The 26640-nt window shown below is 35.6% G+C and overlaps 1 protein-coding gene across 1 annotated transcript; it reads left to right on the top strand.

Annotated features, from left to right (window-relative positions):
* On the top strand, positions 1–25632 carry LOC132548920 (aspartate--tRNA ligase, cytoplasmic-like). Its single transcript, XM_060212822.1, has 15 exons — positions 1–133; positions 12684–12786; positions 13105–13267; positions 14150–14252; positions 16024–16126; positions 16574–16651; positions 16845–17013; positions 17117–17251; positions 17845–17992; positions 18274–18342; positions 20882–21002; positions 21586–21666; positions 22518–22629; positions 23279–23350; positions 23804–25632. The coding sequence occupies exons 1-15, from the start codon at positions 111–113 to the stop codon at positions 23893–23895; spliced, it is 1572 nt and encodes a 523-aa protein (XP_060068805.1). The 5' UTR covers positions 1–110; the 3' UTR covers positions 23896–25632.
* The last annotated feature ends 1008 nt before the right edge of the window (positions 25633–26640 follow it).

A 26640-nucleotide genomic window follows, 5' to 3' on the forward strand; every position in this document is an offset into this window, starting at 1 on the left:
AGAGACAGGTTTACGTATATACATATAAGCAGACCTATCACCTATATATACCTGTGTAAAGGTTGTGTGTGGCGAAATCCACGGAAGTTGTCACACACACATACAGCCACATGGAGAACTCAGAACAAACCGGGTGAGTTTATTTGTATCGTTACACTCGTAAATAGAACCACGTGCATCGGACGAACGTTATCTTTAATTATATCACATTTTGAAGTTGTAGAGACAAGAGAAATATTGAAATCCATGCCAACTTTATGATAATGACATAGGATGATGAAATAGTTCAACGTGGACAATTCCTTATATATTTTGTAGAGAAAACGAAACAGGCCGTTTTACCTTCGGTATTAAACACAAGTTGTTTAGGATATAGGGCAGTTGTGCGTCGCAGGGCGGGGTGATGGTGGGAGGGACATAGGTGGTGAACCCTGTGCCTTGTGAATGTGTGTGCAGTGTGGTTAGTGTGTACGAGATGGAAGGGTGCTTGGGGGGTGGGGGTGGGGGGGCTAAAAATCCTTGTGCTGAAGCTGGCATGAAATATCATATTCGGCATCGAACGAGATAGAAAGTACAAAGTACATGTCAAATATGTGTAAACTGGAATTCAGTGAAACTCTGAGATTGTATAGTTGTATTTTGCATGAAAACAAATTTTCAGATTTCTTTAGAAGAAACATCAACATCTTGAATTGTTCAGTACATGTATGTAACCTACATAAATATTACAATAGTTGGATCTAGTGTTTGTGTAAAATGTCCTGTGATCTTGCACATTTTCTCATTTTCCATTTTTAGGAATATTGTAAGGATTTTTTTTGTAACAGATAGTGTCATAATTTTGCAAAGTAACAGTTAAGTGAGTTTAGATGCCAAGGTTCATCTGTGAGCATGGCACATGACATATCAGGAAGTTCCAACACATTTAACAGTGTTTCAGTACAAGATACTTTTACAGAAATATCAAATTTTTATACATGTTGTATTAGTTGGAAATCTATCCAGCTTAATCTTACATGATCAGTATTTCATCTGATGCGATGCAGGCTTAAAGATGATACAGTCTTTAAGGCTGCTGCAATAATTTCTAGGTAACAAGAAACACATTTTTCATTATAGTCAGTTCTGATTTGATTCTAGTTGCATGACCTCTTAGATATTATCATGTCTTTGTTAATTCTATGACCAGAATCTATGTCTAAGGTGTCCAACCCAGAAATATAGGTTTCCAACCACTCATGACTAAACAATATGTGCGAAGGCACATATAGAGAAAACAGCCCTTGAAAAAATTGCATCATCTTTTGCTTAAAAGTGACATCACGATTAAGAAGTCATTGTACTGCTCTTCAATTTTTACAATGTGAGTTCAGTATGGAAAAATTGAGTGAAAATCTGCACAAAATAAATAAGATTAGTAATTTGTGACAAAAATTAGAAGTCCTTATTTGTTAGGTAGTGTTTTATAGTGGTAAATTGCCATGTGTGAGGTGAGAAGGAACTTACTGAGCATGCATTACAGATACACCCCATAACTTAAAGTCTTTAGAGTTGATGCTTAGAGAATCTTTGAATATGAGTTACCACAATTGTAGGTAGATTTTTATCTTCTTTGAATCTCATACTCTGGAGTTAAGAAGAGATAACACTTGTCAAAGCACCACAAAATATCAAGGGAAAATGATGAAGTCTAGCCGATAAATGTGTCTGAAAGCAAAAGAATCAAACATTTAATGTCTACATATTCTCATATAAACGAAAGAGTATCAGACAATGAAGTTGAAACAACAAAGCTGAATGGTACTGATATCAGTCTCTTAATGGTACAGATATCAGTCATTAAATGGTAAAGATATTGGTCACTAAATGGTACAGATATCGGTCATTAAATGGTACAGATATCAGTCTCTAAATGGTACAGATATCAGTCATTAAATGGTACAGATATTGGTCACTAAATGGTACAGATATCTGTCTCTTAATGGTACAGATATCAGTCATTAAATGGTACAGATATCAGTCATTAAGTGGTACAGATATCAGACACTTAATGGTACAGATATCAGTCTCTTAATGGTACAGATATCAGTCACTAAATGGTACAGATATCAGTCTCTAAATGGTACAGATATCAGTCATTAAATGGTACAGATATTGGTCACTAAATGGTACAGATATCCGTCTCTTAATGGTACAGATATCAGTCATTAAATGGTAAAGATATCAGTCATTAAGTGGTACAAATATCAGACACTTAATGGTACAGATATCAGGCACCTAATGGTACAGATATCAGTCACTAAATGGTACAGATATCAGTCACTTAATGGTACATATATCAGTCTCTTAATGGTACAGATATCAGTCATTAAATGGTACAGATATCAGTCACTAAATGGTACAGATATTGGTCACTAAATGGTACAGATATCCGTCTCTTAATGGTACAGATATCAGTCATTAAATGGTAAAGATATCAGTCATTAAGTGGTACAGATATCAGACACTTAATGGTACAGATATCAGGCACCTAATGGTACAGATATCAGTCACTTAATGGTACAGATATCAGTCTCTTAATGGTACAGATATCAGTCACTAAATGGTACAGATATCAGTCACTTAATCATACAGATATCAGTCATTAAATGGTACAGATATCAGTCACTAAATGGTACAGATATCAGTCACTTAATCATACAGATATCAGTCACCAAATGGTTCAGATATCGTTCACTTAATGGTACAGATATCAGTCACTAAATGGTACAGATATCAGTCACTTAATGGTACAGATATCAGTCACTAAATGGTTCAGATATTGATCACTTAATGGTACAGATATCAGTCATTAAATGGTACAGATATCAGTCATTAAATGCAGGGTTTTCCATAATTTTGTTAGTAGTAGGCTGTGTAGTGAAAGTATGAGGCTGGCCTGCCGTGTACGTGTAGTCATGTACGGAACATTATTATGGAACTGGATCAGTGTAGGTGGCCAAATGATCAAAGTAGCCGGTCAAATTGGCCGGCAACCGGCTCTCATGGAAAACCCTGAAATGGTACAGATATCAGTTACTAAATGGTTCAGATATTGATCACTTAATGGTACAGATATCAGTCATTAAATGGTACAGATATCAGTCACTTAATGTTACAGATATCAGACACTTAATGGTACAGATATCAGTCACTAAATGGTACAGATATAAGACACTCAATGGCACAGATATCAGACACTAAATGATACAGATATCAGTTACTAAATGGTAAAGATATCGATCACTTAATGGTACAGATATCGGTCATTAAATGGTTCAAATATCGATCACTTAATGGTACAGATATCAGTCACTAAATGGTACAGATATCAGTCACTTAATGGTACAGATATCAGTCACTAAATGGTACAGATATCAGTCACTTAATGGTACAGATATCAGTCACTAAATGGTTAAGATGGCGATCACTTAATGGTACAGATATCAGTCATAAAATGGTACTGATATCAGTCATTAAATGGTAAATATATCAGTCATTAAATGGTACAGATATCAGTCATTAAATGGTACAGATATCAGTCATTAAATGGTACAGATATCAGTCACTAAATGGCACAGATATCACGTCATTAAGTGGTACAGATATCACGTCATTAAATGGTACAGATATCACGTCATTAAATGGTACAGATATCAGTCATTAAATGGTACAGATATCAGTCTCTTAATGGTACAGATATCACGTCATTAAATGGTACAGATATTGGTCACTAAATGGTACAGATATCTGTCTCTTAATGGTACAGATATCAGTCATTAAATGGTAAAGATATCAGTCATTAAGTGGTACAGATATCAGACACTTAATGGTACAGATATCAGTCTCTTAATGGTACAGATATCAGTCACTAAATGGTACAGATATCAGTCTCTAAATGGTACAGATATCAGTCATTAAATGGTACAGATATTGGTCACTAAATGGTACAGTCACGAAATAGTTCTGATATCAGAATATCAGGGACATTACTGTGCAGTAAACAAGATTTGATTAGAGTTTACAATTACACTGTTTTAGATAGATAAATGTCCATAATATTTTGGCGAAAACTTTGTATTCTTTTTACCTAATGTTTGAGATTTTTGAATTGATTTCCCAATAGACGTCAATTTTGTCAGTGGATCAGTTATAGCAGACCTTGCCTTGGGTAATCCTAAACTAAGAATAACATTTTATAGGACAGAACTTGTCCAGTTTTCTGATCTACAAGTTCTTTAACAACATCCATATGGAATTCTGCATAAAATGTCCAATACAGAGATTGTATTATTGATCATAAAGTACAAAAACTTGGACCTGACTTTCCAACATAATGGTAAAACCTCTAAACTACCAACACTTGATACATTTGTCCATTGCGACATTTGATACCCATATCTTGCAAAATTCATTTATTCATTTTTTCCCCTCAAAATTCTTTCATTTTCCACAATCAACATGATCCAAAAAGTCTTATAAAAAAAGGAAAGAAAAACAAAATTCAAAAATAAATAATAACACCCAAAATTCAAAAATAAATAATAAAACACAGAAACAAAAAAATGCTGAAGGGGGAAGTATCCATCAAAACTGAAAATCAAGGGAAATTTTCCATTGGGAAAGGGTCCCATTTCTGGATGCATGAGGGTAAATCTGGAATACACATGATATTTTATGTTATGTGTTCTGTAATTGACTGCTGGCCTAAGTGTTCATACATGTGTGCTGACTTTTAAATTACTATCATGAAGGAATGTGTGTTGGTAAGGAAAGAAATGAAACATTCATGTTCACGGTTGAGCTGCTGTTGAGTCACGCAGAACAGTTTTATACAGTATGTGTATGAGCTTTTGTGTGCATAATATAATTTATGATCATGCCAAACAATAAAAAATTTCTTTGGGGTCAAAGGTCAATTATGTTTTGATAATTAGGTCATGATATTCAGATAAAAATGTTACTTCTATATTACATCTTATTATTCTCATAAAAAACAACAAATATGTCAGGAATGTATCACTTATATATATTTTTTTTCTTATTTTATTTAGTAGAAAAATTGTCACTTGAAAATTTTATGTAAAATTTATTCTGGTGAATATCTTACCAATATCAAAGCTGTTCTTAAGTTTTGTGATCAGTTTCAATAAAAAAAAATAATTAGATAGTTATTGAAATTAAAAAGATATTTTTCACTTATAGTCATTTGTTTACTGTTAGGTTTATTGTTTTTATAAGACAAAATTAGGAAAATTTGAACATTCATTTGAGAAAATTGTGTTCTGTTTCATAATTTCTGTGAAAAATACTGTGCATTCATTTTGCTTCAAAGCTGTGGTAAAATCATTAAAAAAGCTTGAAATAATGAAAAAAACTTTACAGTTCTGTCAAGGCATGAGCTGGTAAACCAAACTTTACTGATTTTAAAACTTAGGTTTGTGAGGTGTCCATGGACAGTATTGTCATTAGTTTACTATACATCTGTTATTTTGGAAGTCTTCCTTATGTCATATATATACACTTTCTTGGACACTTGTTACACATTCACCAATGGAGAAATAAACACGGATTTATACAGTAAACCCACGGACACTTACCAGTACCGTCGCCCATGTAGTTGTCACTCACCCCATACCAGAAGGGGCATTCCATACTTGTTTCTGACAACTCCGTTAGATGCCGTTGCTTAGAACTAAAGTCCCATGTACTCAACAGGATCTAAAGCAGCTCTGATCGACTGCGAAATCGATAGAGTTAAAGAACTAGACAGGTCTAGTATACTTGGTTACCAATTCCAACCAAAAACTGGGAGAGTACCTTGTGGGATGACCTTTCACCCTAGCATACCACCATTGTCAACAATCTTCCAGAAACACTGGCAAATTCTACTGTCATCAAGTAAACTTAAGAACTTTTTCCCAGAACCACCAATACCATATTATCACAGACGGAAAAACATCAAAAGCCTGGTAGGTGAGTGGTGCACTACCAACAACTTCCCACACTACCGTTCCAAAACATGTAACAGTAAGAGGTCCAAACTTTATCTATATACTCCCAACGCCAGTACATTCAAATGTGAGGTCCACAGCCAGAACTACTACATCCTGCAGTCAGTATCCTGCACATCGGCCAATGTAATATACTTGATTATGTGTGCCAAGTGCCATTTGCAGTTTGTGAGGGAGACCAAGACCAAAACACCACTTAATCTCAGGATCAACAATCACAGATGTTCTATCAATCAGAAACACCCGGATGTGCTTGTAACAAGTCATTTCAATATACTAAGTAATTCATGACATGACATGCAGGTGATACCCATTGACCACTGCAGGAGTTGGGATGACCAGCAAGGAAGGAACAACACTGGATCAACCAACTCCAAACCTGCTACCCACTTGAACGAGAGATGATGTTGCTACTACATACAGGTCTGGTCAGATATACCTGTCAGTCGGTACATCTCAAGTTACCACTGAGGCAATACTTACTTTCTAAGTTTATTGCACTTTTCATTTAGTTCCTCATTCTGCTTTTCTTTCTATTTAAGATTGTCGTCGATTATTAACTCCAGTTGGAAGTAGAAATTCTAATTTTATGGCGCGAATCTTGGGCCTATTTGACCATATTCAAATTAAGAGCAAAAGCAGAGGAAAGATGAGAAAAAAACAGAAAAGAGAATCATCTTTTAAAGATCAAATGAAGATTAAATCAATATGGGTGTCAGTGAAGATCCCTCTGTGATTTCAGTTGTTTTCTCAGTAATTTTTCCTTGATTTTTACTCCTGCTTCTAAAGTACCGCATTGCGAGAAGTATGTATATAAATAACTTTTGGTGGCTCTCCTCTTCCAAGAAAGTTGTTTGATGTCGTCAATTTGTATAAATATATGTTAAGTGCCTAAGTGAATTTGCCTGTGGATACTGGTACTTCTTGGGTATCACCAACAAACAAGACATGACCAAAAATCAAAATTGAGATTTAGAGTCATTTTTTTGCCAGAATGTGAAAGAAAAAAAATAAAGAAAAAATCAAGGGTTGGTAGCCTTTTTAACCTTAATACAAAACTAGCATTTCAGTTCAATATACACAAGAGCATCTCACTACCTGCTTCCATATATCTAAAGCCTATACCTGACAGTTCAATGGACTTAATTATCATCCAGTGCTAAAAATTTGCCTAAAACCAATTAAGATCATTCAGTAGCGTGTACCAAATATTCAAAGTGCACAAAGGTCAAATTAATTAGTATAATAAAATAAATATATTTTCATTATAAATATCAAAAAGAGGGCATCAGTACATTTTATATGTAGGTTTTCTGGGTTTGTTGCCTTTTAACAGCCTGGGTCATTTTAAGACAGGGTTTCCTTCAAGTACCTGATGGCTACCTCAGTGAACAACATATAAAAGGCTCAAGGTCATTAACTCTAATTGCTCTGGACAGCATGTGATGGGCAAAGTCAAGTTAGCACATACTGGTCCATTTCTCGGCTTATTGAGAAACATAAGCTGCCATGGGCAAGGTGTGTTGAACCATGCACTTGGGATCTTCAACTAAGGTTTTGTCCAGACAAATGGTAGATTGAGCCATCATTGGCCATTTAGTGGTCTCAATTGACCCATTGCTGTTCCCCTTTGTCCATCATTGTACTAGTAAATTTACTTTATCTTGATAATGTTCAGGTCAACCCACAGCTGAAATGAAAAAGTACTTGGGGGTTATATGTCATGCAATACAAGATCCCATTGGGTAATGCCAAGCAAGCTAGCATATTCCACAGGGATAATATGATGTAAAGCAAGTCTAAATACTGATAGAAAAATATCTTGGCAACTGATAATTACAACAAAAACAAAACAATAAAAAAACTTTCATTGAACTTTACCACATTTCAGGAATGATCATGTAAATTCAGACATTTAGTAGCATCAACAAAAAGTTAGACCAGATGATAAATGCTGGGCAGGAAATTCAATCAAAATATAGGAACTGTATGATAATGGTTAACAAGCAAGAGCTGAACTTCACAATTGGTGATATATGTTTTTTATTCATCTGCCATTTGAAAGATTCGGGCAATGAAATTGTACTTAAAAGCATTATATGAATAAAATTCTATGTAAATAAGATTTTTTTTTTTTCGTGGAGATTGATTCCATATACTGGTATTTAAGAATATTCACATTTTATAATCGGAAATCTATAAATTTTGTGGGCTTTAATGTTTGTATGTATTTTGCAAATTTAAAAAAAAGTTGCTAGAGAAAAGGAAATACTAGACTTCAGAACAACAGAGTCCTCAGAATAATTATGTTATCAGAGAGAAGACAAGCTGTTATGTTCATTTTAGCCCTAAAGTATTAATGATGGAATGTTGTTAGATGATCAAAAGCATTTTTTAAAGTGAAACACATTTTTCTTAATATCAGTACTTTGTCTGAAAAATGTTACAATGACTGTGCATATAAATCATATTAATTTGTTTTTGTCACCTGATCAGTTGTATCTACTTTGCATATCATTTCATTATAGGATGGCAATCTTGCAGGGTGTAAATACCTCAGCAGGTTTTGTAATGGACGGCTGAAAAATATACCATGTGACGAGAGGCTGAACAGCTGAAATATATTATCATGATAATTATTGTAAATTTTTTTTATCTTAAACTTTTATGAGTTAAAGTCAACATTTTTGTTGAAAGTCAGACTGGCACGAGGATCAAATATGATAATTTTTAATGACAGTAAAACTGGATTACAATCTTGTAGTGCTGACGAGTATATATATACCCAGTGCAGGTGAGTTTCCCATTCAGTTGACACAAGATCAGATTTTACACGAGGACGTGCTGCCGTTTATGTGCGTTGGACAAGACACTTGAGTTTCGTATGTCAGATGGTAAACAACTGCACATACATCTCCGTACGTTGTATCTAGATAAGAGTAGAAAAAAAAGCCCGCCTCCTTGAACATCAGGCTCCTGTTTAAAAGTGTATTAACACCTGGTTAAGACCATCCACATGGCTTGTTGCAGGTGAGAAAGCCCCAGGTGTCAGTATACCTGACAGGTAGACCACGGACAATAGCAGGTACATTGCATTTTGCATTTTTATAGTCACATGCCAGAATCGGTGTATTTTGATTGGTAGATTGGATGTACTGGTGGGAGTTAATGATATAAGAACACATTTTATTTTAAATGTCGTCAGTCGCGCCTTTGTCACGTGTTTTTCCTTAGATGTTTCAAGAACGTCTCCGTCATATATATATGATTTCCTATTTAATGTGTATCGCTCTCTAGAGTCATATAACGCGTTGGTTCACATAATTGTTACCTGCCATGGTGTGTCTGGTATATTTAGTCTCAGTACAGACTTTTAAATTTCTACTTTATAAATGTGTTTCATTGTCCAATGTGCTTATGGTTCCGGATGGGTAGCAATATGGGTCTACATTTAGCGATCACTTCATAGTTGCCTACATCCATCCTTTCTTTATTGGATTTTTTGTTTGTATGATCTTGTAAAGGTAAAATGAAGATCTTGATTTGGTTCATTGTGTAAGCTATTAATGATACCCTAGGTATTCTGGTACAGTTTAAATGCTGGGGCTTTAATGATGAAATTCTAATGAGGATCAGATACCCGAAATGAACCTCGGACACCTGGTGAGAAAATGTTTCATTACATCAAAGACAAGTTTAACAGTTTATTATTTTGTGTGGTGCTGTTTACCCTGTAAGGTGTTGATGTATAGGTGGAGTTTGACTTATGGCGGGAAACTGCAAGAGAAATTTGATAAAGACATTTGTCTGTAGGAACACTAATTGAAGACACATGTCTGTAGGAACACAAATTGAAGACATATGTCTTTAGGAACACTTATTTAAGACACATGTCTGTAAGAACACTAATTGAAGACACACATCTGTAGGAACACTAATTGTTCTTTACTTCTGGCTGTTGAATGTCTTACACCAAGGTATCTGAAAATGATGAAAAATGATTCTTTAGTTATTCACAGCTTTTTCATACTTTTATAAAAGGAAGAATTATAATATGGTATCATATCTTGAAAAGGTTGAAGACAAACTTTCATTGTTTGTTAAAAGTTTGGCACATTATTGTGTATATCTAACTTTTGTGAACTGCCCAATTATTTTAAGGAGCTGAACAGATTCATTTTGGTGAGCAAGCAGGAAACAATCAACCCAACTGATTTGAGACATTAGGAGTTAAATGTAAAGTAAATAATATAATATATTATTGTGAATCCTACATTCTTGTCATTGTACGGCAATCATTGAAGATTTTAATTTCAGGTTAGTTTGAATATAACTACCTCATTCAACTCAAGTTTTAAGAGTCTTTATACATTAAATTATATCTTATGTAGAAATAGGCAACTCAATAAAAATCTTAGACAGTAGACAGTAATATGATAGTTATTGTTATCTTTCTTTTTGTGGGAATATCCTGGTTTAATAAAGAATCAAAATATGCTGTATACTGGTGAAACTTTAAATACAAACATCCAGGGGTTTGTTAGGTCAATTGATCCATAGAATGAGAGTTAATAGAGAATTCCAAGAAAGCTAACTCTATTGTGTATGCCAGTGTCAGATTTCTTGATTGTACAGGGTACACGTGCCGTTGGAAAGTATCAATTGTTGCTGTTCACAGGTACTTTATATGGTCAGTCAGCCATGACAAGTTAAAGTGCTTATAATGTTTTAATAAAACTTTAATCAGCATCATTAACTGATTTTTTCCCCTCAAATTTATTGAAAAAAAAATTAAGTGTCAAACGGGACATTTGATTTTTGATGGATTCTATCTTTTAATCTCCATCTTGTTATTCCTGAGGAAATGAACATTTTAAATTTCCTTGGCAATAAATATAAAATCTAATTAACAGTATTTCTAACAAAGACTCATGGATGACACGTGTGGATAGGTCCCAAGGCATTTTATACAGTGCTGCTATGAATTTCATTCTATGACCAGAACAAATTACTTCGAATTAGATGCTGCACTTAGAATACCAGGTATATATATTAGTGTAAAAAAGGGGGATGTGTATTGTGCATTGAATTGGAATTTGATCGCAGTCAGTTGAAAAAAGAATGTAACACAAAATGGTGTGAAAAATGCTTATGCCACAATTTAAGTCTAACAACTGATACTATCTCATGAGCAAAAGAGATTGATACACATTCTTGCCCTGCTGATACTGGGGTATTAATAGTGACTACTATGCCTGTTTCATGATTGTAAGAAAAGACTATCAGCCACTTCTTCCTTACCTAATGTAACATTAGCTTTTACAGAAAAATAAATCATCAATGTGTAGGTAAGGGTTTATAACTTGTCTACACAGCCATAAGAAGGTCTTGATTCAGACGTACACTATATGACCTCAGGTGATATTTCCAGTATCAGTATCCTATTACCAAATCTACGTTACTTGTTTGCAGTGAAATAATGCAAACAGGAGTCAGATTGTCCATCCATCTGCCTTTACTGTGTAAATCTGTCCAATTCCGATTGTCTGTCCGTTTGCCTGTTTCACATTAAATCTGTCATTTTTTCTGTCTGAACATTTGTTAATCAAATCTTTACTGGACAACTTACAATGATGTATGCTCACAGGTTTTTTCCTCCGCAGTTTCTGTAGGAGTTATCTACCTTTTATCAATAGCCAAAATTAACCGGACTAAGTTCTTGTACAGATATTCAACCAAATGTGAAGTTAAAAGATACTTTTATCGTCCCTTTTGGAACACCTGGTCTTATTCTTGTTGTTTTTTCAGGGTTCCCCAAGTAAAACATTCTTTACTTCCTATTTTTGCCTTCATTTGTTGGATTTGGAGTTTAAATTGAGATATTGTTACCATTAATTTCATGTATTTTCCAATCTGAAAGGCTAGTTCTGTTTTGTTTCTGCTCTAATAGATAACTGTATATATACACAGTTAAATCTCTTTACCTCTAATTCAAGTGATTTGAAAACCCTTTTCATTCTGTCCCAGCAAATTTTTCACCTGACATTCGGTCTGACTTAGACCAAATACTGGGATAAATTGAAGTTTTCCAATGGCCCGAACAACTTCAAAATAACAAAGTTTGACTAAATGCTAGGTAATTATGCATAACCAATGGATGTTCTTTTGTCATTCACTATATATGATCACGTTATCTTCAGCAGATATTCACAAAGTCAGACGATCATAACAAATTACAAACTGTAATTGAGATTTAAATATATAGATATGTGATTTGAAACACATTCTACGCCTTTATTCAATGGTTCTTACCAACCTGAAGAAAATGTCGTTGGAATACAGTGAGAACTTGCCTGATATCATGACTCATTTTTTATGAAAAGACGTGATTTTAATTGGAATGTGATGGTAACAAGTTGTTTGTTGGGTTAATCTTATTGTGAACAGTCAGGGTCATTTTCAGACAGTCTCCTTGTAATAGCTGGTGGCTTCCACACTGAACAGCATAAGGGAGGACAGTTGTATGTCATCCAGAGCAATCAGGATAAAGTGTTTGCCTAATGAGACATCCATATCAGCACAGGCTGGTCCATTTCTCAGCTTCCTGAGATTAAATCCTTTTTGTTACAGACCTTCTAAGAAGGCTCTGAAGAAGGCCCAGAAGGATGCAGAGAAAGCAGCCAAGAAGGCAGAGTATAAACAACAACAACAACAACAGCAGCAGCAGGATGAGGTGCGTTAACATACTCTGAAATGAAATTGACATTTAAGAAAATGACTCTTTTGAATATATGTTGATTCCTTTTAAAATGATGTTTGTAGCACACAATATTTTAATTGCAACGGTAAACATATCAATTAATTTTGAATACCAGAAGTATGTTGTGTTGTCAAGTTACAATAGTGTTGTCTAGCTTTATAAGCTTAAGTTTCCAAGATTTAGTTAACATGGCCAGAAGGTAAAACTCACAGGACATGGGGGTTTCTTTCTTTGTTTTAACTTCAGTTTGTTATTTCTGTTGTCAATGTAAAAAAATCTCCTGTTGTACAGGAGGAAGGAGAGGATGTGTCTAAAGGACAGTATGGCATGATGGAAATGATCCAGTCTGCAAGCAAGCCGGACCGCCGTATCGTTGACCTCAAACAGCTGACCCCTGACCTTAGTGACCAGAAAGTCTGGGTTAGGGCAAGGCTACAGACAAGCAGGAGTAAAGGTAAGGTATCAGACAACTCATAATGTTAACATCCAACTTCTCTAACTTTGACCTTATAGATTGTTTTGAGCATGGGTATTTTTTTTGCTCTTTAATGTGAAAGTTTAGAGATCAATTAGGAGTATATGACAATAGACATCTTTATTTTGGTCGGATGAAACATTTTAGACTGATTCTGTACTCCACTAGATCAGTTTGAACTTATATAATATTACTTTATACATTATAAACCCAACTTAATTATTCTGGCCTCATGCCTACCATGTTACAATACTTTTTAAGAAATCTGAGGTGGTCACCATAAAATAAGATAAGGAAAATCATTGCAAGCTGTCTTCATAACGCAAAAACTATAAGTGATATCAACATAAAACATCATAGGTAGATAGATCACAGCAAGGAGAAGTGCAGTGCCAGAACCATCACTCTCTTTTGCATAATTTATTTCCTTTTGTTATTTTTCATACTTAAATTTTGTCCCATTCAGGGAGCATAACCTGTCTGACAGCCTTGTTTTTATTGAAATGAAAAGATTTCATTGTTTTAACTCATTGATTCAAAAGAATAAATATCCAAACAAGATTGATCAGCATGGTCATGTAAATCGGAAATTTTCACTCTTATTTAAATATTCACTTACCTTGTGACTGACCTAACTTTGCCAAGGCAATCAAAAAGGGACATTTCACATGCTGTCCACAAGACTTCATTGTTGAAGTGTAGGACTTAATTAGCTAAAATGATTTATCTTCCCCAGATATCTTCAGACAAATTGTGTAGAATACTTGTGTCATTAGCTGACTGATGTGCCAACTTGATTATTCCATGCGAGACCTACCTGTATTAAATACTCTAATAACTGAACATTAATTTATTATACAGGTAAACAATGCTTCTTTGTGCTGAGACAGAGTAAGTGGACGGTCCAGGCACTCGTTTATGTTGGGGACAACGTCAGCAAACAGATGGTCAAGTTTACTGCCGGGTGAGTTCACAAGGACAAGTATACTGTAGGTTGAGGCCCCAGGGTCAAGTTTACTGCCGGGTGAGTTCACAAGGTCAAGTATACTGTAGGTTGAGGCTCCAGGGTCAAGTTTACTGCTGGGTGAGTTCACAAGGTCAAGTAAACCGTAGGTTGAGGTCACAGGATCAAGGTACTTAAAGGACGAGGTCACTAAGGTTTAGTATACTGCAGATTGAGATCCCAGGGTCAGGTTTACTACAGAGTGAGTTCACCTAGTTATGTTTACTGCAAGACTGGTTCACAAGATCAAGCTTACCAAAGAATGAAGTCACATGCAAGGTTAACTTCATTAAGGCTGAAGTTGCAGGATCAAGTTTACTGCAAGATTAGTTCACAGTGTGAAATATATGCCATGTTGAGATGACAGGTCAAGTTAACAACAGGCCAAAGGTAACAAGGTCATTTTACTACTCAGTGAGTTCACTTTGAAGTGCATTTACAAGAAGTTTGGAGAGTAAAGTTAATTTCTTAGGTAGTATTTAACTAAGATTTTATGCTTATGGTTTGAAATGATGCTGGAGAGATTTTATATCAAGAGAAACAATTTAGTCTGATTAAATTATATGTGATAACATACCTGTTTATATTTGAAAACCTGAATACATATGTATTTAGAGACTTGCTTGTTCATATTAAATTAGAGAATTGATTGAAATATACAAAATAATAACCAAATGAATCATACATGGATTTAGGTAGGATATTAGGCCCCTTTACTCTTTAGCTGTGAAGTATGCTGTAGAGAAATTGGGTAAAAGTATCCATTATGAATCATACATGGATTTAGGTAGGATATTAGGCCCCTTTACTCTTTATCTGTGAAGTATGCTGTAGAGAAATCAGGTAAAAGTATCCATTATGACAGCATCAGAGAGAGTTGATGCTGAAGGCTGATGATGCTGAACACAGAGGATGCTGAACTCAGAGGATGCTGATCTCTGAGGATGCTGAAGGCTGATGATGCTGAATGCTGATGATGTTGAAGGCTGATGATGCTGAACTCCGGGTATGCTAATCTCTGAGGATGTTGCGCTCTGTTGATTTTTAAAGCTGATGATGCTGAACTCAGAGGATGCTGAACTCTGATGATACTGAAAGCTGGTGATGCTGAACACAGAGGATGCTGAACTCTGATGATACTGAACGTTGATGATGCTGAACACAGAGGATGCTGAACTCTGATGATACTGAACGTTGATGATGCTGAACTCAGAGGATGCTGAACTCTGATGATACTGAACTCTGATGATGCTGAACTCAGAGGATGCTGAACTCTGATGATACTGAAAGCTGATGATGCTGAATACTGATGATGCTGAATACTGATGATGCTGAATGCTGATGATGCTGAAAGCTGATGATGCTGAACACAGAGGATGCTGAACTCTGATGATACTGAAAGCTGATGATGCTGAACACAGAGGATGCTGAACTCTGATGATACTGAAAGCTGATGATGCTGAACTCAGAGGATGCTGATCTCTGAGGATGCTGAGCTTTGTTGATTTTGAAAGCTGATGATGCTTAACTCTGATGCTGTTTATATCCTTACCTGATGAATCATTGTATTCTAGTAAATAACCCTTTAAACGGATAAACTGAAAGTTGTATAGAATTGTTTTGTGGTGCTGTGTTATATCTGAGAGAGACAAGTGAGTCCCAAAGTTTGCAAATATGATTATTCACAGTAGACTTTAATGCCTGATGACTTGTATTTTACTTGTTGATGTAGAGTTACGAAGGAATCTATCATAGATGTGGAAGCATATGTGAGGACTGTCTCCCAGAAAGTCACTTCCTGTTCTCAACAGGAAGTAGAATTACACTGTCAACAGGTCAGTAACATCCCTTACATCTCACTCTAAATTGAAATGATCTAAAACTATTTGTCTGCACAGTACAGAAAAATGATTCAAAGGTATTATTCTTTAATTAGAAAATTTTCCAGATAATATGTACTATTGGCAGATAATGATCAAGACTGTCTGGCTTTGATACAGGAAACTCACTTTTTCATTTAGAAATAACAGAGTGGCTTTTTGAATGATAGATTCAAAGCAAAACTTTTATCCTGTGGGAAATATCCTATTTTAAAATAACAACAGTTGAACTTAATGAATTTTCAAAAAAAATATTCCAGCATAATGGTTGAATATTCTGTGTGAGATATATTTTTGAAGCAAAGAGAGTCAATTCAAAATAAGGGTTCCAGTAGATTATTATTTGTTAGGTAATGAAACTTTTACCCTTGTTTGATAGGGTATCTATTTGTTTGTTTACAGGTGTGGGTAGTCAGCTCAGCTCTACCACGGCTACCACTACTAGTAGAGGACGCCTCAAGAGCAGACAACCCTGACGATGTGAGTCACTGCTATCTCTTGTGTTATTTCCATATAAATTTAATCATTATTATTATACATAAAATTTACTTGTTTATAATCTTTGTCTAATAGAAACAAGTTAAAATAGAATTAATTCAGTGTCTCATTTGTTTTTTGAAGAACTTTGTAACTTTGAAATGGATAGGTTTTACTGTGAAGTTTTATACTACAGGAATTAGCTACAGTAAAACAAGATACTCGTCTAGATAATCGTGTGATCGACCTACGCACCACTACAAACCAGGCCATCTTTAGAGTGGAGGCTGGAATCTGTAAATTCTTTAGGGACTCGCTGACAAAGCAGGGATTTGTGGAGATCCACACACCCAAAATTATATCAGGTAAGTGCTATGATTTTCTTTGTGACATATTTACCCCAATGACAACAAAATAGAATTTTAAGTTTCGTGAAGTGTCAATCATTTCTGTGTGTATTACTTACAGCTGCATCAGAAGGGGGCGCAAATGTTTTCACTGTCTCCTACTTCAAGAACAATGCATACCTAGCACAGTCACCTCAGCTCTACAAACAAATGGCCATTTGTTCTGACTTCGACAAGGTCTTCACAGTCGGAGCAGGTAAATATATATATGAGTTTGGGTTCTTTTTTTATAGGTATTTGCCATTATACCTGGGTTTCCTATGGAACCTTTCTTACATTTGAAACCTTATACACAACCGTCAGTGCCAGCAAAGAAAAGAAAGATTTAAGAGATGGCGTTTATCCTACAATAAGCCCAGGAGTTCATCATATTGTTTCTGTCTCAATGTCCGGGGTAGATTTATTACAGGACAGTAAATCCTCGGGCCCTTTATATTGCATCAATCTTAGTGTTAGGGGTTGGGCTTATTACAGGACAGCGAGTCCTGGGGCCAGTGATGTTGCTTCAATCTCAATGATAGGGGTTTGCCTTATTGCAGGACAAATGTCAAGGGGTCCATCATTTTGCTTCTATTTAAAATGTCATGAGATGGGCTTATTACAGGACAAGTCAAAGGGTCCATTATATTGCTCCCGTTTTAGTGACACGGGTTGGGTTTATAAGGTATTATTGTACTAAACAGCAATATATGGGCTTATTACCCGACATAGGCTTATTGTTCAATATACCAGTCTATGGAACAAAGATTCAAAATCAGGATTTTGAAAGATTTTACTTCTTGTGTTAAGTGTTCCGAGCGGAGGATTCCAACACCCATCGTCACTTGACAGAGTTTGTGGGACTGGACATGGAGATGGCCTTTAAGTATCATTACCATGAAGTCATCGATGTTATAGGAAACATGTTTGTCTCTATCTTCAAAGGTCTCCGTGACAAGTAAGCAACAGTTGATTTTTCTCAGAATTGTGATCAATTTTCATGAAGTTGATGGGAGTGGGGGTTTGGTTAGATTTACTTCAGTTAATGCACACCTGTCAGTGTTTATGAAGCAAAAACATTGTTTATGTTTATATTTATTTGTGCTGGGCTGACAGATTTTGTATCCTACCCTACTTATCCTATATATTGTATCTGTTACTTAATAAGAAAATCTGTTTTAATGCAAAATATAATGTTGTTAATGCTGCCGTTTGAAATTTACATGATCTTTATTTTAGCTTTCAGGAAGAGATAGCAACCATCAATAAACAGTTTCCTGCAGAGCCGTTTAAATTTCTGGAACCAAGGTAAGTGGATAAAGAATATATTGCAGAGAAAAAATACAGTGAAAACTTTGTGGTATACCGACAATGAGAGAACATTCTGTCAGTGATCTTTCATCACCCCTGTGGGACACAGACAATGACAGAACATTCTGTCAGGGATCTTCCATCACCTCTGTGGGTCACAGACAATGACAGAACATTCTGTCAGGGATCTTCCATCACCTCTGTGGGACACAGACAATGACAGAACATTCTGTCAGGGATCTTCCATCACCTCTGTGGGACACAGACAATGACAGAACATTCTGTCAGGGATCTTCCATCACCTCTGTGGGACACAGACAATGACAGAACATTCTGTCAGGGATCTTCCATCACCTCTGTGGGTCACAGACAATGACAGAACATTCTGTCAGGGATCTTCCATCACCTCTGTGGGACACAGACAATGACAGAACATTCTGTCAGGGACATCACCTCTGTGGGTCACAGACAATGACAGAACATTCTGTCAGGGATCTTCCATCACCTCTGTGGGTCACAGACAATGACAGAACATTCTGTCAGGGATCTTCCATCACCTCTGTGGGACACAGACAATGACAGAACATTCTGTCAGGGATCTTCCATCACCTCTGTGGGTCACAGACAATGACAGAACATTCTGTCAGGGATCTTCCATCACCTCTGTGGGTCACAGACAATGACAGAACATTCTGTCAGGGATCTTCCATCACCTCTGTGGGTCACAGACAATGACAGAACATTCTGTCAGGGATCTTCCATCACCTCTGTGGGTCACAGACAATGACAGAACATTCTGTCAGGGATCTTCCATCACCTCTGTGGGTCACAGACAATGACAGAACATTCTGTCAGGGATCTTCCATCACCTCTGTGGGTCACAGACAATGACAGAACATTCTGTCAGGGATCTTCCATCACCTCTGTGGGACACAGACAATGACAGAACATTCTGTCAGGGATCTTCCATCACCTCTGTGGGTCACAGACAATGACAGAACATTCTGTCAGGGATCTTCCATCACCTCTGTGGGTCACAGACAATGACAGAACATTCTGTCAGTGATCTTTCATCACCCCTGTGGGACACAGACAATGACAGAACATTCTGTCAGAGATCTTTTATCACCTCTGTGGGACACAGACAATGACAGAACATTCTGTCAGGGATCTTTCATCACCCCTGTGGGACACAGACAATGACAGAACATTCTGTCAGAGATCTTTTATCACCTCTGTGGGACACAGACAATGACAGAACATTCTGTCAGAGATCTTTTATCACCTCTGTGGGACACAGACAATGACAGAACATTCTGTCAGGGATCTTTCATCACCCCTGTGGGACACAGACAATGACAGAACATTCTGTCAAGGATCTTCCATCACCTCTGTGGGTCACAGACAATGACAGAACATTCTGTCAGTGATCTTTCATCACCTCTGTGGGACACAGACAATGACAGAACATTCTGTCAGTGATCTTTCATCACCTCTGTGGGACACAGACCATGACAGAACATTCTGTCAGGGATCTTTCATCACCTCTGTGGGACACAGACAATGACAGAACATTCTGTCAGGGATCTTTCATCACCTCTGTGGGACACAGACAATGACAGAACATTCTGTCAGAGATCTTTTATCACCTCTGTGGGACACAGACAATGACAGAACATTCTGTCAGGGATCTTTCATCACCTCTGTGGGACACAGACAATGATAGAACATTCTGTCAGAGATCTTTTATCACCTCTATGGGACACAGACAATGACAGAATATTCTGTCAGAGATCTTTTATCACCTCTGTGGGACACAGACAATGACAGAACATTCTGTCAGGGATCTTTCTTCACCTCTGTGGGACACAATGACAGAACATTCTGTCAGAGATCTTTCATCACCTCTGTGGGACACAGACAATGACAGAACATTTGTCAGAGATCTTTTATCACCCCTGTCGAACACAGACAATGACAGAACATTCTGTCAAGAGATCTATCATCACCTCTGTGGGACACAGACAATGACAGAACATTCTGTCAGAGATCTTTTATCACCTCTGTGGGACACAGACAATGACAGAATATTCTGTCAGAGATCTTTTATCACCTCTGTGGGTCACAGACAATGACAGAACATTCTGTCAGAGATCTTTTATCACCCCTGTCGAACACAGACAATGACAGAACATTCTGTCAGAGATTTTTCTTCACCTCTGTGGGACACAGACAATAACAACATTCTGAATAGATGAAATTTAAGCAGATGATCGACTTCTATACATTTAGTGTAAACTTCTATGTTTACAGTAATAGAATTCCACAGATTTTTATTTTTTAAATTTTCACACATTTTTATGGTGAAATATGTTTGCTATTACAAGTAACCAAATGAATCCTAAAAGTATTAAACCAAAAATGAGATGCACACTGCTGAAATATCTATATAGTTAATTGACAGATAAAAGTGGTTCCTTTACACCTGTATGTATTTGAAATACACTTACATAAAGTAAATCTTACATACATCTAGTCTGCGCCTGGAGTACGTGGAAGCAGTCCAGATGCTGAGGGACAATGGCATTGAGATGGACGATGAGGACGATTTAAGTACACCCAATGAGAAATTCCTTGGAAGACTTGTTAAAGCAAAGGTAACATTTTAGTTATCTCACATATTGATATAACCCATTCTCTAAAATAATTATCAACCCAAAATGAAATTTGGTTTAAAGTAAGTTCTTCCTGTTCAGATGTTGTAGCAGAGAACCAAAATAATACAGTAATTATGACTTCTGCTCTTGATGATAAAACTAAAGTGTGTAGTTTTTAGCCTGTAGTTCAGCCTAAATACTGTTAAGTAGAACACATGTCCTCAGTCATAACAAAATTCTCTTAGGAAATACAACAGATATTTACTTGCAAAGCATAGATACTAAATAAAATCCTATTTTCTTACTAGATCTTTGGTCTCAAGACTTATTAATTTCTGTATCATTCTTAAGTTTCCATAGTGACCTTTGAGTCGTGGCATGGAAGTTACCAGTAGAAATTTCCTATACCCCAGACATTGCTTTTGTAAAAGTTTTATATGTATCCTGGCCACACAGGCAAGAGGGCTGACTAATTAACTTTCACAATATTGTGTTTATTTAAAGGTGGATATTGGGATAACATTTTTTGTTATTTCTTGTTTTACAGAAAGTTTATCTCTGGTTTTAATGTTTTTTGTTACAGTATGATACCGACTTCTACATCTTGGACAAGTTCCCTCTGGCAGTTCGTCCATTTTACACAATGCCAGACCCGCACAACAAGGTACAGTCATCATACCAGATTATATCATCAACAACCAAAAAACTAAAAGCTGATTAGCAGAAGATATCAAAGAATACAGCTAGTGTTGTAGTTACATGTATATATCAGGTCTGCTGGGCTGGAATAATGGTGTGATTTACAAGGCAGTACAGTAGTACAGTTACCACTATAGGTGAATAGTTTTGATGTGATACATGATACCTGTAAGGAAGTCAATTAAGATGTTCAAACATCAACGGTTACTAGATTTTGTAGATACACAGTGAAAATATCAAAGTAAATAATGTAAACATACTTATTTTAGTACTATCAAATTTCAACAACATATCAATTAGGGTGAAATTAGCGTAATGATGAACTTACAATTCAATTTAATTGCTATGTTTACAACATACAGCACCTGAAAGGACTGCTGAAATATGTATGTTTACAGCACATACTAAAACTGTATTTCTTTGTGTGATATGAAGCAGGACGTGTTTGGTGCTTGTCAGTTTCATGGTTGGTTCTGTTGTTGTATACCTTGTTCTCATTAGATTAACATGGCAAGTGTTGTCAATCAAGCAGAAGACCTTACTCTTCTGGAACACCTGGTCTTTTCTTATCCTCATACCTTTTCAAAAGTCTCCATGTAAATCTTTTTTTAAGTTCATATTTTCCCCAGTTTGGATTAGCACGTCCATGCTATTTTATCTGCGTGAAATTTCATTATCTTACCTTCAAGAGGATGAAAAATTGTACTGATATCTTGTAATGAGTTGGTTCACATATTCAGCTATCAGAGAACATTTTGCCTGATATGTATTCAATCTTAGATTGTCTTTACGTCATTGTCTCGGTTTGTTTACTAGAAATGGTCCAATTCTTATGACATGTTCATGCGAGGAGAGGAGATCCTGTCGGGTGCCCAAAGGGTCCACGACCCCAGCTTCTTGTCTGAGAGAGCCAAACATCATGGAATAGGTAAGTCTTAGTTGTAACACTTGCTGCAGTGATAGTGATAAAGCTATCATTCTCCTGATAGCATGCCCCATGGAGATCTTTACCATTTTGCATATAGGAATGATGCGTTCTTGTTAGAGGAATCATGAAAAACTAGTCCTAATCCCAATGGAGCTCACTATCATAAATCCAGTGACATCGCAGGCATACAAAAACTTTGTTAGAAGCCTTGAAAATATTTATTAAAGCTGGGTTTCAGTTGAAATATTTATTGATACCATAATTTAAGTTTGTCATCTAGTTACAAGCTCCACAAAGCTTTCCAGAGATATGTCATGATGTGGCCTCAAACTCCCTGAAGCGCTATAATGAGTCGTTGATTGTAAAGTTTGAATATCCAATTAGCAGTTTGTCTGTTAACTGGCCAGATATCATAAGTTTAGAAAGTAACAGTTTCTTTGTCAGTGAAGTAGAAATTCTAATAAGTGACTATAGGATATATTAATCAACTTTGCTTATTTTTTTCTTTTCCTTTTGTGTAGAATTAGATTAATGGTCACTCTCTTGGCAAGTGTAGGGGAAGACTAAAATACAGTAAATATTTCTAGTTAAACAATGACTTCCCACTGGCATAACATAATTTGCTTGACATGAATCTTCTCTTCCTCAGATTTAGAGAAAATAAAGGCCTACATTGATTCCTTCAAATACGGAGCACCACCTCACGCTGGTGGTGGTATAGGTAAGTTAATTAGGGATCACAAATTACTTCATATATTGGTTACAGAAGACATCTCAATGTTTGGTTGAGCTCTGTTTCCATTTAAGGATAAGGTTCTCTTAAAATGTTAATTGTCATATTCCCAATTGTTCTACACAGGAAGGATTCAAAGTATGTTCAAATTCAGTCCTACACATTGTTAATTAGCTTATTCATCATCAACATCATAATTTTCTTCCAAATTACTTTGTACTTCAATTGATTACAGATGAAAATTGATTCTTTTAGAAAAAACATTCACTTTAATTTAATATAGATTCTCCATGTAGTTCAAGTTTAAATTATTGTGATAGAAAACTGAATATGCATGCTTAACTATCTAAGACAAAAAATAAAACACATGGAAAAGAAATTTCAATAATCATAATTCAACCAAATCATGGGTGATTTTAGTTGCTTGTTTCTTTTCCTCAGGTATGGAGAGAGTTTGTATGCTGTACCTCGGCCTAGACAATATCAGGAAAACGTCCATGTTCCCACGTGACCCCAAGAGACTCACACCATGAGTTAGATATACTCAGCCAATCAGCTGCTGTTAACATTCTCAGTGAATTATGGGAAACAAAGTTGACCAATCAGCAGTTGTTTTGCGTAAAAAATTTTCAACCGGCTGTTTTTGTCATTAATGTTTTAGTTAAAAGGTTTACCCGGTAAATACTACAATATAGTGCTAAAGACAACAATGTAAGGGATATGTATATGTGTTTGTTTTGTCAAATAATTAGGGGTACTAGACATTCTTTTTCTTTCTCAATTTTGTATCGTGTGTTACAGGTACAATAATTGAACTTTAGTTCAATAGAACTATTTCTACAACAGGTGGTTGTCATCATACTCTTAAAAATATGTTTCTTTTTACATGTAGTTTCTATTTGACATTAATTAATAAATGAAAGATTTGCCATCTTAATTTAGCTCTGTTTGACATTGCAGAAAAATAAATGGAAAAATCATCTAAGTAATGAATGATGATGAAGAAATAGTAATCTTTTGGAACTTTGTTGATTCCAAGCTTGTTTCAAATATTCAATTCACTCTGAAGAAATTAAGCCATGATCAGTATTGTAATAAATAAAATCTGCCTTCATTAGGCTGGAATCATACAAGTGTTGGTGTATGGGAAATCTGGTATCATTTTTATATACGTGAATCATGTCTTTATTAATCAACCACCGCTCTATCACTAACAGATAATCACATAGTGTTACTTACAGTTTTTCCATTTCAACAGAAATGCATTTTGTTAGCGATCGTTTATAAACTTTTTGTGTTACATTTTTACGTTCATAATTATGTAAGGAATTTCATTACTGTTATCGCATTAGAAGGAAACCATCATTCAGATGATACTTTCATTCTCCTTTTGATCAGAAATGATCTTGTAATTTCTAAACTTGGAAGAAAAAGTCTCAAGATATCATAAGATATAGATATTTTCAATTTACATGGTACCGGCAGTAAAACCCCACAAAAGTGTTCACAATTAATATTTCTATATTGAGAGGGATATAACACAATTTTGTTGTTGTGACATATCTTTCATGTTTTTTATTCTAAGTAAGTTCAAACTTCAGCAAATTATTGGGTTTAATGGTATCCAGTGAATTTTAGGTTCTCAATTTTTAATTATTATATTTTTTGTAATAACAGATTACTTACATTTTTATAGTTGATTTTGCACGTGCTATTATAACATATAATATATATAATTTTATGTAAAATGCAATATTTTCTCATATGAGGCAATGGGGCAGTTATGTACAATGATGAACCCTTAAATTTGATGTAGGATTGATAAAGACACTTCGCCGCCGAGTGTTATTTCCCTTAATTAAAGGCGGTGAAAAACTAGCTCTATGGCTTGAAAAAAAAAGGACTCAGTGATGTCAAGTTTTACCTACTTTACCTGTAGAAAAATTAGAAAACGTCTTTTTTAAAGTTTCTGACATCAACAGTTTAAAATATAATCTTACAAAAACGCCAGTGTAAGTATGTTCTATGCATGAATATAATTGTATTTAGCATTCAATGAATTTTAGGGCGAAAGACTGAACGCCCTTCCAACCTTCATATTGAAGTATAGTATACCAGCATTGAATCTCCGTCTTAGCAGTGATGAGGGCATGAAGACTTCACTGTGCAATTAATTTTTTGTTTCCCCAATATTACCTCTTACCTGTTTTGTGAAATGAAGTATCTAGAAAAATATCATATTATTTTATATAAAGTATATATTAAGATTACCAAGATGTTTTTTGTTGTTTTTTCTAAACGAGTAGCCATGAAGTTTACAAATCGGTTCAGATTGAATCTTCTATTAGTCTCTTGTATAGGATAAAGAATGTCAACTTACAAATGTAGGTGAAATAACTCTCTAGTTTTGTATGTAGTCGCTTCACATACAGGTATTTATCTTCTGTAGTTCTATTGGTGGGTTTCAGTTGAAACTTACCAGGAATGATCATGGGATGGGCCTGAGTAAGTTTTCTTATTTTCCATGCTGGTTCAAAGATGGCTACTACCATGAAAAATACATTTCGGGTCATGATGACCTATAGCCATTATGCTTTGTCCGTCGTCATCTCCCATGCGTAAACTTTTGACATTTTTAACATCTTCTCAAGTTCCAACACTGGTATTGAACTCAAACTTGTGTTAAATGATCCTTAGATGGTCCTGACCAACTGTTGTTAATGTTCAGATCGATCTGAAATCCAAGATGGCTGCCATCTTGAAAAACATATTTTAAACTTTCTCTCCAGTTCCAATTGTGCCACTGAGCAAGAAATTGGTGGAAGTGTTAAATAAAGGTAGCCAACAGTGTTGTTATTTTTCGACCTTGTCAAAACTTTAAACTAGCAACAAGGTAGGCCATTTTGCAACATGATTCTGCAGTCATGGTTTTCCTGTGCAACACCTATTTCAAACTTCAACTTTCAACAGTTGGATTAAGCTTTAACTTTACTGTCAAGAGAAAGGTAATTCTTGTTGCAGTTACTCTTCACCAAAACTGCCATCTGCCTCATGGAAAACGGCTTTGTAAGATTTCATTAAAGTAGAAAATATAACCCTTTTCCCTGCTGAAAGTTTTTGTAGTTGGATGACTGTTAAAGCCTGTGGGCCTCTTGATACCAGTTTTCAGCCCTATTGAACTGAAAATTTGTGTAGATGTTGGGGAAAGGAAGCTAACAAAGTGGTCTAAATTTTCAACTTTATCAAAAAATTACTAAGGCTCCCACAGTGTCCATGTT

The sequence above is a fragment of the Ylistrum balloti genome, unplaced genomic scaffold (genome assembly GCF_031769215.1).
Source record: "Ylistrum balloti isolate Yb309-2 unplaced genomic scaffold, AGI_CSIRO_Ybal_v1 Utg370036, whole genome shotgun sequence".
Lineage (NCBI taxonomy): Eukaryota > Metazoa > Mollusca > Bivalvia > Pectinida > Pectinidae > Ylistrum > Ylistrum balloti.

Bases quoted from the DNA above. Each gene is read 5' to 3' on its own strand.
- LOC132548920 (XM_060212822.1), top strand. From the start codon at position 111: ATGGAGAACTCAGAACAAACCGG. The intron at 17,014-17,116 runs GTAAGTGCTATG...TATTACTTACAG, and splicing joins CACACCCAAAATTATATCAG to CTGCATCAGAAGGGGGCGCA. The intron at 17,252-17,844 runs GTAAATATATAT...TCTTGTGTTAAG, and splicing joins GGTCTTCACAGTCGGAGCAG to TGTTCCGAGCGGAGGATTCC.